The 15,650-nt window shown below is 37.5% G+C and overlaps 1 protein-coding gene across 1 annotated transcript in view; it reads right to left on the bottom strand.

Moving 5' to 3' along the window:
• The window catches only part of LOC117372699 (anoctamin-1), a 29,367-nt gene that overhangs the window by 3,633 nt on the left and 10,084 nt on the right, over window positions 1–15,650 (bottom strand). Inside the window, exons 13-26 of the mRNA XM_055222660.1 lie at window positions 14,455–14,537; window positions 12,878–12,889; window positions 11,255–11,329; window positions 8,623–8,676; window positions 7,316–7,390; window positions 6,600–6,801; window positions 5,735–5,846; window positions 5,604–5,661; window positions 4,821–4,921; window positions 4,022–4,185; window positions 2,541–2,693; window positions 2,159–2,211; window positions 1,318–1,496; window positions 688–793 (exon numbers count right to left, since the gene is read on the bottom strand). Coding sequence (XP_055078635.1) covers window positions 688–793; window positions 1,318–1,496; window positions 2,159–2,211; window positions 2,541–2,693; window positions 4,022–4,185; window positions 4,821–4,921; window positions 5,604–5,661; window positions 5,735–5,846; window positions 6,600–6,801; window positions 7,316–7,390; window positions 8,623–8,676; window positions 11,255–11,329; window positions 12,878–12,889; window positions 14,455–14,537 — 1,427 coding nt within the window. The remainder of the gene's footprint in view (window positions 1–687; window positions 794–1,317; window positions 1,497–2,158; window positions 2,212–2,540; window positions 2,694–4,021; window positions 4,186–4,820; window positions 4,922–5,603; window positions 5,662–5,734; window positions 5,847–6,599; window positions 6,802–7,315; window positions 7,391–8,622; window positions 8,677–11,254; window positions 11,330–12,877; window positions 12,890–14,454; window positions 14,538–15,650) is intronic.

Raw genomic sequence — 15,650 nt, 5'->3', positions numbered from 1 at the left:
AAAATAGGAGCACTGTATGGAGCTTGGGATTGAATCTATTTAGCAAAATCTGCCATGTTTGTGTACCAGTGTGATGCATGCATTAGTCAAAATATTTTGTCTGGCAGGTCCAGGATGATATAATGGGACATCATAGTTTGATCACCAATCCCTCAAACACAGCTGTCCATTCAGATTTATTTCAGTGATGCATGGAAAATAAAGGAACCCATTGGTCACCCATTATTTAAAAATAAAATACTTGATTCTACAGAAATCCACAACTTTTTCAGTCCCCTGTGATATTTTTCCCCTATTTTTTTATCTTGTAAGGAGCCATATTTGTTTTGATATGGATGGACCGTGCGTGTCCCTGACTAGCTAATCCACCTGTCAATCACGCTCATCTAAACTTTGTGACCAAACTCACATCTTTGTACTATTGAAGAAATGTTAACTTCAGCTGGTCCTAACTCTTAGCTAGAATGGAGTTAGTACCAAGTGCAGCAGCTCTTTGACCAGTCGTAGGTGCGCCTGGTTGTAGCCTGTGCACTCATGAGAAAACAGGGAATTCTGTGCTTATCTAACAGAGTTGCAATATTAATCTATTTGAAGGAAATGCATCTTTGAGGTTAATCACGGCCAGAACACTGTATATAAAATAAAATAAAAACATTTAGTTGTTATTGTTTCTCGATGTGTTCTTACCTGGAAGAAAATGACAAAGGCCAGTTTGGCAGCCAGCATGGCCCAGTACTGTTTAGAGAAGGTGTATGCTTCAGGCGCCCAGGGAGGATCTCTGTAGTCTTTATACCTGAGCAACAAGTAACACAGCTTCAATGCACTGTACCATCAAAAGACTAGCTTTAACTTCTTCTGTAAGCCAACTGAGCTGCAACTATAATATTACATTAGTTCACTGCATTTATTACAAAATTAACTGTATATGATTTTAACCATCTTAACTTATCTGAGTCACATTCAGAGCATGCTTGGGCATATCTAATCTATAAAATAGTTTTTATGCTGAATAAGACAGGAGATTTTGTGGTTTGTAGAGAAAATGGTGGTACTGATATTGAGTCATACTGAAGTTTGTGGCATTTGCTGATTGTGCCCATTCAAGTTGCAATTAATTCTTCAGCCATATGAACTAGTTCATTTTACTGTAAATTGTTTGCAGCGGTCCAAACATTCACTACGATGAGTTTATGAGCACTTTTTGCAACATTCAGAGGCCAGAGTAGAGTTTTGCTAACAATAGCTAGTATGCTAACAGCATAACAGCCTTACTTCCCAGTTCACTGCTGACAAAACTACTCTGTAGAAACTCCTCACCTGCACATGGACACTCCAGTGACCAAGGTGGAGGTGGGAGCAGATCCTGGTGCGAAGTTGCTGACGTTGAAGTAGGACAACGAGTGCTCGGTGTAGCCCGCCATAGTACCATTCACACTGTACATGTACTGGTACACCATTCGTGGCACAAACTCAGACGTGAAGGAGATCACAAACGCCTAGCACACAACACAGCTGTTAGGAACTTACTGGTTATTGGTATGTAATGTGGGCTAGCTTACTATGGAATAAAATATTCTATAGAATGTGTTAAAACATTACAAAGGAGTACAATTGTAATTTTATGTTACTTTGATATAATATACCCAGATGAATTGGTCAAGTTTATTAAAGTGGAACTAAGCACCTACACATAGATCTGCTAAAAGGGCAGTACCTGGAGGACTAAAGGAGAGAGTGAGGAGGAGGAGGGGTGGGGTCTGGGGCTATAAGGAACAGTGTGATTGGTCTAACAGGTATCCACATTTCAAATGTCAGTGTTTGTAATCAAAAACACCTGGCTCTAATCAGGGCAGTCCTGCATGATGTCATGTAGTACTTGAAACTGCAGTGGCCATGGGAGGCAGCAGACACTCAATTTTTGAACACAAAGCTGCAAATGTACTTAGTTTGCACTAAAATAGCCAAAAAAAAGAACTAGAAACAGTAGGTAATGCTATTAAAACACCAGATATACAGTTAAGTTAAGTAGCAAAAACAGTTGATTTAGTGTTTAGTTTCAATTTAAATTTGGTGAAACTAAAGCTAATTCACTATCCAGTTTTTCAGAAAGGAGCCTACCCCACACCAACTACATGCCTACACCAAATCACATGCTTACATTGGTAATAACAGCAAATTTGCTTATTCCACTCAGAATGTGGTACCAAATCCCTGAGAGTGCGTGGAAAAGAGAAAGTGGGAAATATGCAGTTATGTAGAACAGTGAAAAACAAGAGCGAAACATGCATAAAGAGACATGTTATGATTATGGGACTTTATAAATGTTTGCACTTCACTAATGACTTCAAATCACTATCTAGAGAGCCAGCCATTGCTACTTTCTGGGACCATGCTCACAACTATGATGATGATCCAATTAAAGCTTGTTCATTCAAATGAGGGGGATATATATATACTCTCAACAGTTGAAACCAAGCCACCACTATTCTTAACATGTCGCCTTTAAATACATGCATGCCTAAACAGTGTAGTGCACATACCTATGTCCTTACATCGAACCGCATCCGGTCGGCGGATCTCCGTCACAAACTTGGAGGCATCCAATCGGATTTCGATGACATTGTTGAGGAGAGCGAAGGCTGGAGCCAAAGGGAAGGAGGCCACAAACAGAGACACGAACCCGAACTGTATAACTGCAGGCAGAGTCAACAGAAGCTCGGAGTCACACATTTATGGACATGGTATATTTTATTTTCCCTGTTTCTTTTTAAGTGTACATATCATGCATTCATTTTATTGGTAATGTGGTCTTGCTTTGAATTTCACACTTTAGAAGTTAATTTTGAAGTTAGCATGCCATCAGCTGGCAGAAGAGGGAATGAACCTTTTATGATCAGTATTATCCATGCATTTGTAGGCAATAATTCACACAATAATTACTATATCGACTTATTGTTTCATATGTAACAAATTGAACAATAACTCTTGGGGCTCAGTAATTATTGCGGGAACTTTTTCTTTGCACTAGTAACTGTGTAATTATAACAAAATTGGTTGGTTTGTACTTTTTATTATTTTTATGTACTATGATAAGATTTGAGCTGTAGAGGGTTGAAATAACTTCTATGACTTATTACAGATATAAACTAAGTGTTTCATTCTACTATTTATTTATTACTACAGTGTACATTTAGAACTTTTTGTGACAATTCTACTTTAGGATTATTGTGTCAGTGGTATAAATTTGTTATAATATTATTATTTTGCATCTATATCTTCTTCAGCATATCCTACTTCAACATTTGCTATCAGTTTTTATGCAGAAAGGAGATTTTGTTGTTTGTGGAGAAAATGATGGTACTGATACTGCTCCATACTGAAACTGAAGCCTTTGAGATTTCCTAATTGTGCCCATTTAAATTGTGACAGGCCTATGTGTTTGTATACATTGTTTGGCCACATAAATACTCAGACTGCATCCTGTGATAGTGTATTCAAAAACTGCACAGGAGATATACAGTTTTCTGAACTTTTACAGGTTTTTGAACTACATCCCTTTTACATCCCCTTTAACAGTACTTGGGCAGTTAGGAGCAGTGGTGACCGTAGTGCAGGGACAGATCTTGAATTAGGTTCACTAAATGTAGGCTCAAACTATTGTGAATCGACACAAGTAATGAATCACAAAGACTGCAGTTATTTAAATCCTTTGAAAACAACAACAAAAATACTGCTAACCCTGTAGGTTCGATCTTTCCAAACATGTGGAGAAATGCCTGGGATTCTTGTATTAGTTTGGTAGTTCATATTTCAGTCTTCTCCATAATTTAATGCTTCTTGACGTGTTTAAAACATGGACTTTCACCACAATCCAACTAATAAAATTATAAATTGCAAATCTAATCTTAGCCCTACTACAAGATATATATGTTTATGGTTTTGGGCCGAGTGGGATAAGGATCTTGTGAGTATTCAGGGCTGTATGCAAATAGGAGCATAGGGGCAGTTGTATTGGACCCACTCATCTCCATGTACTCAGGTGTGACACCCTCAAATGGCTCCAACGTGTAGTCCTTGTGGTACTGCTGCTTTGGCCTTTTGCCCTCCACCTCGTTTTCTTCCTCCTCTGCAGCTTTCCTCTCTCCCTTCTGCTCTTGGAAAGATCTGTACATCTTCTTCAGTTTGCTGCAAGTAAAACAAATCAGATTGTTAGTGACAGAGAAATATTGTGAGAAGACATTTTTGGGGTATTTAGTATTAAACAATAACATACATAGATTATGATTTTACATTTTGGTCATTGTAAACTGCAATATTGATCTAAAACAGCTTGAACATAGAATAGGTTCCTTAACTTCCTGTTCAAAACTGTATAACTCAGAAGCCCTGCGTTTTCATAGCGACACTGTAATAGGCAGCAGATTTTCAATGTGGTTTTTGCGTGAGGAGATAGGGGGTAGATGAAAACAGACATTCTGAGCACTTAAGCCTCAGATGTAGAACAATACTGGGTTACTCAAAGATGCAGAAATCAATCAAAATCCAACTTTAAGTAAGATAATGATGAGGGAACACCATAATAACATGGTTATAGGCTAATAAAAGGTAATGTTACACAATTATTCCTCTTTAAGGATGAAACATAAATATGCAATATTGGGGTATTGCAAAAAATTACAATTACAAAGGTGGAGTTTCCAGGATACAAATGGGAAAACAAGTCTATTAGCAGCAAGGTAACTTCTTTCATTGTAATTTAAAACTATAAATAAGTGTTATTATTTACAGTGGTGATATATTGGTGTGAAAAATAAACTTACGGTACAAGGATCTCAAAGACATTGTTTTGGATGAGCTGTTTCCCGAGCATGATCATACTGAGCTGGATACACAGCTCAATCAGACAGCCTGGAGGGGCACACTAAGGTACATGACATGGGTTCAGTCACAAGTCCACAATCAGAGGTATAGACAGAAGTGGGTAGTGCTCAGTTACATTCACTTTTACTCATACTAAATATTGTACAGTACAACAGTAGTCTTACCAGAGTAATATATTGTATAGTGTAATAGTACTCTTACTTGAGTAAAGGTTTTGGTTACTCTTCCCACTTTGAGTAAGTAACAAAAGCTTTATGTTAACAATATGAGATGATTTTGAACATTTGTGTTTCTTGCACTGCTCCTTCAGACATGATTTAGTTTGGGGTTTTTTCAGATTTTGAGTATTATTTAATGTTTTGTCCTTCCAGTTACCTTAACCTCAAATCATAAAGGGTGTTCCCAATTGAGTAATTTTTTTTACTTTTGACTTTGGGTAGGCAAAATTGTACTCAAATAAGAGTAAAACAGGACTTAGGAAATATTAAGGAAAACTTCAACTCAACTAATAATTGTTAGAGTACCCGCCTAATTTACAGTTAGTTGCCAGTTTATGAACAAACATAAAATAATGCACATTCTAGCATTTCAAAAGAACAGACCACAATAAATGTCAGAACACTACTCTTATAAGTACAGGTTCTTCAATAAAGTAATTCAGATAAATATAACCGAGTATTGCCCACTTGTTAACAACAAAAAGCAATATGAATCCAGCTCACCTCCTCCATGCGATAATCGCCAAAAACGTAAACATAGTCACCAGGGCGCCCAGAAAATCTGTTTGATAAAAAAGATTATTCAAAATACACAATACTGCTACCACATCTGTCCACCATGGGGAGACACAGACCTGCCCTTGAAGAAGGCCACGTAGAATATGGGTGCAAATGCGTTCATGGATTTGAGGAAGAAAGACTTAAAGATGAGGCGCTCTTCAAACTCTTCCTTTGTCCTGGGGATTTCTGTGAGAACATGAACACAACAAGCCTGTTTACTCTACAGTCCACTCTCACCTGTTCACAGAGTAAACATGCATTAAAGAGAACTTATCACAGGCTTTCAATGGGCAGAGATATGACAAATGCACTACTAACAGTAAAAACTTTAGGAAGAAATGACTACTGTGTATTACTTTGTGTGTGACAAGTAAGCAAAATCAATAACATGAATGAACAAAATGGTATTACAATTAGACAATCTAAAAAGTAAGGACACTTGTCTTCAAGCCATAATTGTTCCTATTATTCCTGTATAATTTGTTGTGGTATTGTGATTTTCTTAAGAGCTGTGTAACAATTTCTATTTGATCTAGACTAATTTACATTTATTCTAAAGTATTTTTACGATATCTACGATAACTAACTAAAACCCGTCTACTTCTGAAAATTGTCACTTCACTGTAATTGGTTAAATCCACCTCATTCATTGACTCAGAGCCTTTCTGAAGGCTGACCAACAAGAAAAGTGGGTTAGGAAAAGAGTCTGAACTGAACTGTACAATTGAAACAGCTGTACAGTTGAAATCGCAATTCAAGTTTTTTCCAATTATCAAATCGCAAAGGCACCAGTTATTTAGATCACAGATTTGTTGATATTTCAACCTTCTCTCAAGTATGAACGCTTCTACAACTGTTTAGAAAGTGCACAGAGACAGAATCGTACTTTTAAAGCATACATACATCTAATCTAATGTCAATCCTACAGTGTGGCAGTACCTAGCTCTGTAAGCCAGACTGCGATGGCTCCGTACACCTCCTCCAGCACCAGGACCACCAGCATGTTGAGCACGATCCCAGTGGTGGTGACCGTCATACGGACACTGGCTTTGGCCTCAGGATCTGGGCTCATGGACCACACACTCAGCATGCAAATCCTGTACATAGCCACGCCCACTACCGCAGAGAAGGTCACCAGCATCTGAGCAACAGCAACATTTAACAAGTCACATCAGAACATTGTAGAATCAGTCATTTTAAACTGAGCTGGAGAACAGGCCACTATTCTGTGGTGTAATTTGCTGTTTAATTGTCAGATTGCATATTCGTTTACCTGATTTATGACTAATATCACTGCAATTACTGAGCCTATCCACATCAGCGTAAATAAACAAAATCATTTTTTCACAATAGCTTCAGATAGTGTTGCCATTATGCATTTCTGTTAAAAACAGGCTGAAGTATGTCTGTATTTTGTTTTTGTTTGTTTGGGCGCTTCACAAACCACAATACTGCCTGTGATTGGTTTGTACCACTGGGTAATCACGATAGTGGGAACAGTTGCAAAATGGATACTCTGGAGTTTGTGAACTCATGAGAATCATGAGAATTCATCTTGCTCTATAAGGTGAACACAACCTGTTGTGGACATGCATAGCTTACACTGAACACTGCTACTTTCTACATGTTCGGGCAGTGATGATAATATTCCATACCAAAAATATGAATGTTGACACGTTGATGAGGTATCCACACATGTGATCTTCAATGTTCAGGGACTCAATCTCTTGCTGTAGAAAAAAGTCAAATGTTATCTATGTTACGTGAGGACTGGAGGTTTGGCACCATTGGCTGGAGTGAAGCTCCACACTGTCACTTCCAGTGTCCAAAAACCGTAATTATTTTTCAAAAGGTTGCAACAATTTATTAATTTGCGATAGTTCCATGGCTAAATTAAGTTAGGGTTCAGGTTAGGGTTTGGGTTAGGGGTCGATAACAGACTCTTTTATCAAATCAAATGTACATGACTGGAGCTTCACTCATCATGACGCTCCACAATCACTGCAGCGAGAGCCTTCTCAACATGCTAGTTATAATAAGCATTAGCATTATAGCAAAAAAATGCTCCGGCCTCATAAAGTTGTGAAATGTGATAATAAACTCATTATGGTGAATAATAAGGATGCTAGGAATGCGTTAGGAAACTGTAGAATAACCATTGCAAACTGTTATAGATTAACTAGTTCTGGTTTTCAAATGTTAAGACTTCAATGTTTAATGTTCCACAATATGGAATTTAACTTAATTATCTCCATGGAGAGCATTGGTGCCACTAGACCAAGGTACAGGTCAGATCTGTAGAAAAGCTCCCAATAGGAATGCATGTTTTTCAAGGTATTTTTCAGCAATAAAAGCACCTGTAAATGAATAAATGCAAAAAAAGACCATCTGGGAGTGGGGCTCAGGTGCTTCTGTTGTGTACAAACATGCACTTAATCCAGTTAAACCTTACATGTTTGTCAGCCCACCCATAAATATGGTTGCGTCATACTTTATGTCAATACAGAGAAGTGCAATCCCCCGTTCCTCCCCCTTCATCCTTCTCTTCCTCCTCTTCTCTCTATCCATCTGTAACCAGGGCTAATCTCACCAGGTAAGCTGCTTTGGACTGTAGGAGCAGGGGTTTCACTACATGTGCTCACAAACAACGGTACGGTGAGCACAAACAGTGTTTAGAAACATTACAATGGTCTTAAAAAAAACATGCACTTTTACTGTGAACGGGGTCGCCTCTCCACAGATCTGACCTGTAGCTTAGTCCGATGGTGCTATCTGCTTTCTGCATTCTGGAGTAAAACCATAAAAGCTCTCCTCTAGATAGTTACATGATGACCTTTATTAAATGTTTATTTTGAGAGCTGGTTTTGGCGCTTGTTCACAGTGTCCAGCATCTAGTATGGATGATGTGAGTGGACCCTGGTCTATTTGAGGACACACTTTCCTGACCGTCACAGTGCCATACCTGAGAGAACAGCATCCGGTCAGTCTCTCCCTCGGCCTCCTCTGCACTTTTCACCTTCAACAGATGGAACAAAACAATTCAAATCTGTCATATTCAATGTAACAATTCAAATCTGTCATATTCATGTAACAATTCAAATCTGTCATATTCATGTAACAATTCAAATCTGTCATATTCAAATAGCTGGGGCGGCAGAGGCGGTACCTGATGGCCGCTGGACTGTAAATGGGAAGCAGTGATGTTCGCGGGTCAATCTTTTGCCGTCTATGTCCCACCTATGCTGCACGGGCATTTAAATCCATTTGACAGATTTACACACTGTCCATCGTTTTTTACAGAGGTAATGACTTTTAATATGTCTATTAAATATCAAATGTTTAGCCGTTTCAAACACAGAATAAAATTTGCTTTTCTTGCCGCTAATGTTGACAGAAATGGTCACACAATGGATATTCCTACAACTTCAGCAATAGTAGTTAAGTATCAGTCTATTTTTTGCATTACAAAGAAATCATAATGATAAAAATTATGATTAAAATATGTAACTACAGCTATTTAATCAAATATCTGGTACTGACGCTAGTGATTTTATTTTATTTTTCATCTTGCACATCGGCTGTGGAGGATCTGCAGGTTGCTGCTCTTCAAAGGTGAAAAAATAAATAAATAAATAAACATGAAAAAAGCCAAACTTATGACCTCTGTAGTGCATTTGGCTCTGTGCACCAGAACAAGGCTGTAGCAGTCCGGTCAGAGGGGAGGCCGAGTGAATAAATGCTTTTTTTCTTTTAGTTGTCAATTAACAATTTAAGTGTGTTCTATATAATTTAATACCTGTGTAGAGGAGAGAGGACACAGGAGAAGGCATGTGATGAGGATTTGTTAGACACACTGGTGCACCGAAGGAAAATTGTTAGTCGCACCAAACAAAATTTTAGGCGCATCTGTACCCAAACTGGTCGCACTCTGGAGCCCTGAAGGGTTGGCATTGCATGATGAACGGCCCCTCGCCAGTAGACCATAGCTCCTCATCAATACAAAGTCACTCCACACATGAGCATGTTTACAATATACCACCTGACAACTGGGCAGACAAAGAGGGACAGAGCAGAGCTGAGACCCATTCAGCCATGATGCCAGTTTTTATATGCCATTGTTAATGCCACCTCAGACCACTGCATCAGCAACATGATGCCACTGTTACCACTTACTGATCCTGCTCAGACACAAGACATAGCACAAAAATGCAAGTACACAAAGAACAGTTACCTCCAACAGATGCACCAAGTGTGGAGAGCCCTGCAGCACAGACATGAGCCACAGCCAGTTTAAAGGCAGAATTTACTGTATGTGTATGTGTATCCCCAACCAGGATACACGCCCAAGGAGCAGTGACTTAGAATGATACAGCATGTAACATAATTATTTTATTAATTTTTTCTGGGTAAAGGATTACTGTATGTAGAGGTACACAAGTCTTTCGTAAATATATTTGGAATTTGTGGTAAATAGAATAGTTTTGTGGGTAAACTTGTTGTGCATGTAGTTATACAATGTAAATATTTTTAGAGGAATACAAATTCCCAAATTTCTCAAATTTTCTTTTGATTGGTTGATTGCTGATAAATATAGTAAATAAAGTCAAACTAAATAATTATAGATTATATTATAGGTATAGTTACTATATTCTGTGATCTAATATTACTGAGTTAAAGCTGGGGTCACCATCCTTAGTGGACTGACTGGGCAGATCATAAAACCTAAGACAAAGAGTTAATCCAGTGTGCAAACAACTTTGAGTGAAAACTTGACCCAAACTTGGCCCCAGATTTACAGCTCCCCATAACATCTGCTTAACTTGCTTGATTATAGTGATCATGCATTATGGATAATAAGTCTATAGGGGTCCTATTTAAGTATGGTTATTAAAATTGCATATAAATAAATTTAATACATAGTGGTCAACTGAGTCGTTACCATGTTTAGTCCATTATTTTACAATAAATGTCTATTACTAGTATTGCTACTAATATTGCAGAAAACATTTGACAAATTAAAATGAATAACCATGTTGGCAATGTACAATTCAAGTCATAGACCACTGTGTTGAAAGCAACCACAGAGGGACTTGGTAGAAGTAGGGAATCAAACACGGCTCTCCCTGTGAAGATGTGTAAATGGGTGGTTCCTTGATTTAAGTTCCTTGAAAGTAGAAATGTGTTATATAAATAGGACTATTTACTATTTAGCTAGAGATCATTTAAAATACTACATCCACAGAATGTTCAAAATTAGGGAATGGAGGCAAATGGAGGCAAAATGAAATAAACCTTAACAATTTTTCTGTAATCATTGGTATTGTCCTGTAAAACCTAAAAGTGTATAATAAATAAGTGTGTATAATAATTGTGCATTCGCAAAAACAAAATCATGTAAAACACATTTGTAAATGCCTTTGATATCACATAGGTATCCAAGATACTATCATACGTCAAAACTGCCTTGATTTATTATATTTTACAATATTGAGCCTTATCCCAATTTCCACTTTTAAATTATTCCCTGCATTCCAAAATTACAATGTATTTGTTTACAAACTTCAAAAGGATCCATATAATCACTAATAACTCACCTTCTTTTTGGTCTGAGCTTTCATCTTGTCTCTTTTCTCCTGCAGAGCCGACTCATACTCCGGCCTCAGTTCCTCCTAAAACATCACACACAAATATGTTTTTATTCTTGATAACCATTAGTATTTTCACAGGTAGTCCACTGCAGCAGTACATGTGTATGGAAGTAGCTTGTAACAAAAAGATGTTATGATGACATACATGTTCTGTGGTGGACAAATCATCAGTTTGGTAAAGTTTTATGGATTTAACAAACATTAGGCCTGATGCATGGAGTGTTTGTACAAGCAAATTTGTACTTAAGGTCTTCTTACCAACATTTTTTGCATTCACAAAACTTTTTCATAAAATAAAAATGTTTTATCTGGAAGAAGAAATCCTCCAAACAGCAGATAGAGCATGTAGCAGTATGTAGTCTGTTTGGTCTAACAGACTTTATACAGTCTGTTAGCTCATATTTGTCATAATGCCAAGCCCAAATTTAGAGAGCATTTCTTAGTAAATGCATATTAATTTTCATGTAAATTAATTGTAAATGAGTGACATGGCGTTCCTAGCTGGATGTTGGATGAATTAAGCACAGTTCTCATTTAAGAAGACATTTGACTGCTCAAGAACACATTGTGAATTTGGTGCAAACTTCTCTCTATGAATTAAAAAAAAACAAACATTCATGAATGTGGCCCAATGACTTTGGACTATTTATGTTAATATAAATGTTTGCTAGAACCAAAAGTTCATATGATGTGTTGTGAGTTGGGGCTGAACAAAATAAATGGAACTGAACAAATTGAACAGCAAAATACATTATTTAAGCATTTTCATGTGAATGAACTACTGTTTTAGTTAAATATTAAAAGATGGTTAAATTTGCATGGATTTGCAAACCACTTTACAATAATTACACCTTAATTTGCCTTAGTAAAGCATGAACAAAGACTTAATTCATAATGAATAAAGAGTTTATTAAGAATGATTCTGGCTTAGTAACTACTTAAAGTCACAGCATGTAATTTTTCAGCAAAAAATAGACCCCAGAAAGAATAGTCTTTGCTTTTGTAAAGACTAATGAGGACCCAATAAATAAATAAATAAATACACTGCACTGAAAAAAGTCCTTAATGTGAATGGGCTTGCATCTCCACATACCTGACTCTGATTTGGCTTGGAGGAGGGCCTCCTCCTGCTTGTTTCCATGGAAATATTGTCGTTGTTCCTTTGGCTATAATCTAACACAGTATGACATAAAACGTATCGATCTCGATGGAAAAAAAAAAATAAAAAAATAAAATATATATATATATATATATATATATATATATATATATATATATATATTTAATAATATATATTTTATCTTTCTATTTCAGTGGAATCATACATGTGACGTGCAACCTCAAGAAAGTTACAGACTGTACATTTAATTAAATGTACCTTTAATTAAAGGGTTAGAGCTAGAAGTAAAGAGATTAATTAAGTAGTAACTAATCAAATCCTTCTTTATAAACTATTTGTCAATTATGAATTAAGTCTTTGTTCATGGTTTCATAATTTTATTAAAAGTGTACATTATTATTATTATTATTATTATTATTATTATACAGAACCGGATAGAAAATACGTACCTGCACACGCTCCTGCAGGCCACAGCATAGACAGAAACATGCAAAGAGAGAGAGGGGTTCATTAGCTGACTGCTGCTGTAGATCCTCCTCCCGCCCAGTGTTTTCAGAATAGGCCTATCCCATTAAAGGCCCAGGCGCATAAGTCTGAGGCTGCACTATTTGAGTGTTTGTGTTTGCCTATATCAGGCGCAGGGGGCTAAGACATGGGTGATAATCTCCAGTGCAATCTAAAGAAGCCCTGCGTGGTCAACCCCAGAGCAGGTCAAAAGGTTGCCTCGCCTTGACCCCACATGACCACAAATATGTATATATATATATATATATATATATATATATATATATATATATATATATATATATATATATATATATATATATATATATATATATATATATATATATATATATATATATATATATATATATATATTCCCAGAAGGAACTCCCAGAAGGAACAATAGAACAGTTAAAAGTACCTCGGTATCCCACAAGCAAATGGCAACTTTGAAGAGGAAACAAGGAAAGCAGCCACAGCCAAATACCTCCGACAAGTAAGGCAAGTCCTAAAGAGTCAGCTCAATGGCAAGAACAAGACCCAGGCAATAAACAGCTACGCCCTGCCAGTAATCAGCAGGAATCTTAACCTGGCCAAAGAAGGAGATACAGACCACAGATGTTAAGACCCGAAAGATCCTGACCATGCATGGTTCCATCCCAAATCCAGCACCCTCAGACTGTTCATGAGCTGTAAGGAAAGAGGCCAAGGACTACTGAGTGTGAGAGCCACAGTCCCGGATGAAACATCCAAGATTCATAAGTACATCAAGGACAAGGCTGCAACAGATGACGTGCTCAGAGAAAGTCTCAGACAGTGGAGCGCAGAGGAAGAGGTGCTGAAGGAACCATCATGGGTGGACAAGCCCCTGCATGGGATGTACCACGGAACATAACTGAAGTGGCTGATATTAAGAAACCCTACCAATGGCTGGAGAGAGCTGGACTGCACAGAGACACTCATCCTGGCTGCACAGGAGCAGGCCTTAAGCACCAGAGAAATAGAGGCCCAGATCTACCACACCAGACAAGACCCTCTTCAGCCCCTCAATCCAGCACACAACTACAGGGTGGCAGTAAAAGCATACATGGAGCAGCATAACCAAAAAGGAACATGAGAAACTAGAAAAATATCAGGGGCTCAAAGAAGAGCTGGAAAAGGCCTGGAAGGTGAAGGCATCAGTGGTGCCAGTGGTCATCGGAGCACTCGGGGCAGTGATCCCCAAACTGAAGGAGTGGCTACAGCAGATCCCAGGAAAAACATCAGACATCTCAGTCCAGAAAAGTGCAGTACTAGGAACAGCAAAGATACTGCGCAATGATACTGCACTCGAGCTTCCAGGCCGCTGGTAGAGGACCCGAGCGGAGGATGAGATTTATATAAAATAATCTATTTCATCTGAGAATATATATATATATATATATATATATATATATATATATATATGTATATATATATATATATATATATATATAAAAACCATGCAGTGTACAATCAACAATGTTAGCTTTAGCTGGCTCACCTCCTCGTCCTGCATACTGGTCAGGTCCCAGGCATGTTTCAGGTACATCTGACGCCTTTTCCAGTGCTCCAGGAAGCACGCAGCTGCAAGGAAAATAATATCGATGTGGTCAAATACTTCCCCTTTTAATGTAGCAGATCAAAACAATCAAACAAACAAATGCTTGGCCATCATTTTTATCATCACAGATGTAGAATAAGTATACCTATAAACATATGTCTAATATCATCCTGGCTGTTTCTTGTCCCATGAGGTTGAATACCTGTCCTAGTATGATCGGACTGCTCTGTTACATACTGCAGTGCTCCGAGTATAATCAGGTGCGTTTATGCCATTGGGGAAAATCACAACCTCCCCAATTATGTTCACATACATTTTAGAAAGTCTGTTCACAAAACTAGGCCAGAGATTTGGTTTTCCCGGCATGCATGTAAACATGCAAACGTAAATTGTACAAATGTTTAGCGGTGAAAAGGCTAAATATTATTTAAGATTTTTGGCTCACATATTTATTTCATGTTGACTATTTTTAAACTTGCTGATTCAGAGTACAACCTGGTGTAGAATAAGTCACATAAACGTATTCTTAAGTGCTTGAGTCTGCTATATAGTTATAATCTATGACCTGTGCATCATTATATTTTAATTTGGACATTTTAAATCGCAATATTGATCTAAAATGACTGCAGTGCCCAGTGGGAGCTGACGTCACCGTAAACATCATGACAACAAAGAGCTGCATGCTGTCGAGACGTCTCATGGCTAGCTGTAGATCACGCTAGCGAGCAGCAGATTTTATTTTTCATTTGACTTTATCACGTTGCCGAATCCTATTTGTATCACCAATTAGAGAAATACAATTGGAGAACAAAGTAAGTATAGAGCAGAGGGTGTGTACTTGTGGTGGTAAAAATGGGAGTTGATCAGTGATATTAACATAAGTGATTAAAAATGCTGAAGAAATTGCTGAAATATGCATGAATCACTCCAAAATACAACTATGAGTGATGAGAGGAAACTATAACATAGTTAAAAGCTCTAAAAAGTAAATTTTGCATAATAGGCTTGCTTTAAAATGTCAGGCCGATTGCATTGCATTATATTCACAATAATCTTAATTGCATATGTGCATTTACTGGCATTTTTTTTGCTAGACAAGCCTCTCAACAGCCTCTCTCTGCATTAGCCCTTTATTT

Source organism: Periophthalmus magnuspinnatus, chromosome 6, assembly GCF_009829125.3.
Source record: "Periophthalmus magnuspinnatus isolate fPerMag1 chromosome 6, fPerMag1.2.pri, whole genome shotgun sequence".
Taxonomy (NCBI): Eukaryota; Metazoa; Chordata; class Actinopteri; order Gobiiformes; family Gobiidae; genus Periophthalmus; species Periophthalmus magnuspinnatus.
Note: the sequence above shows the minus strand (reverse complement) of the source record. Positions and strands in the feature narration are given on the sequence as shown.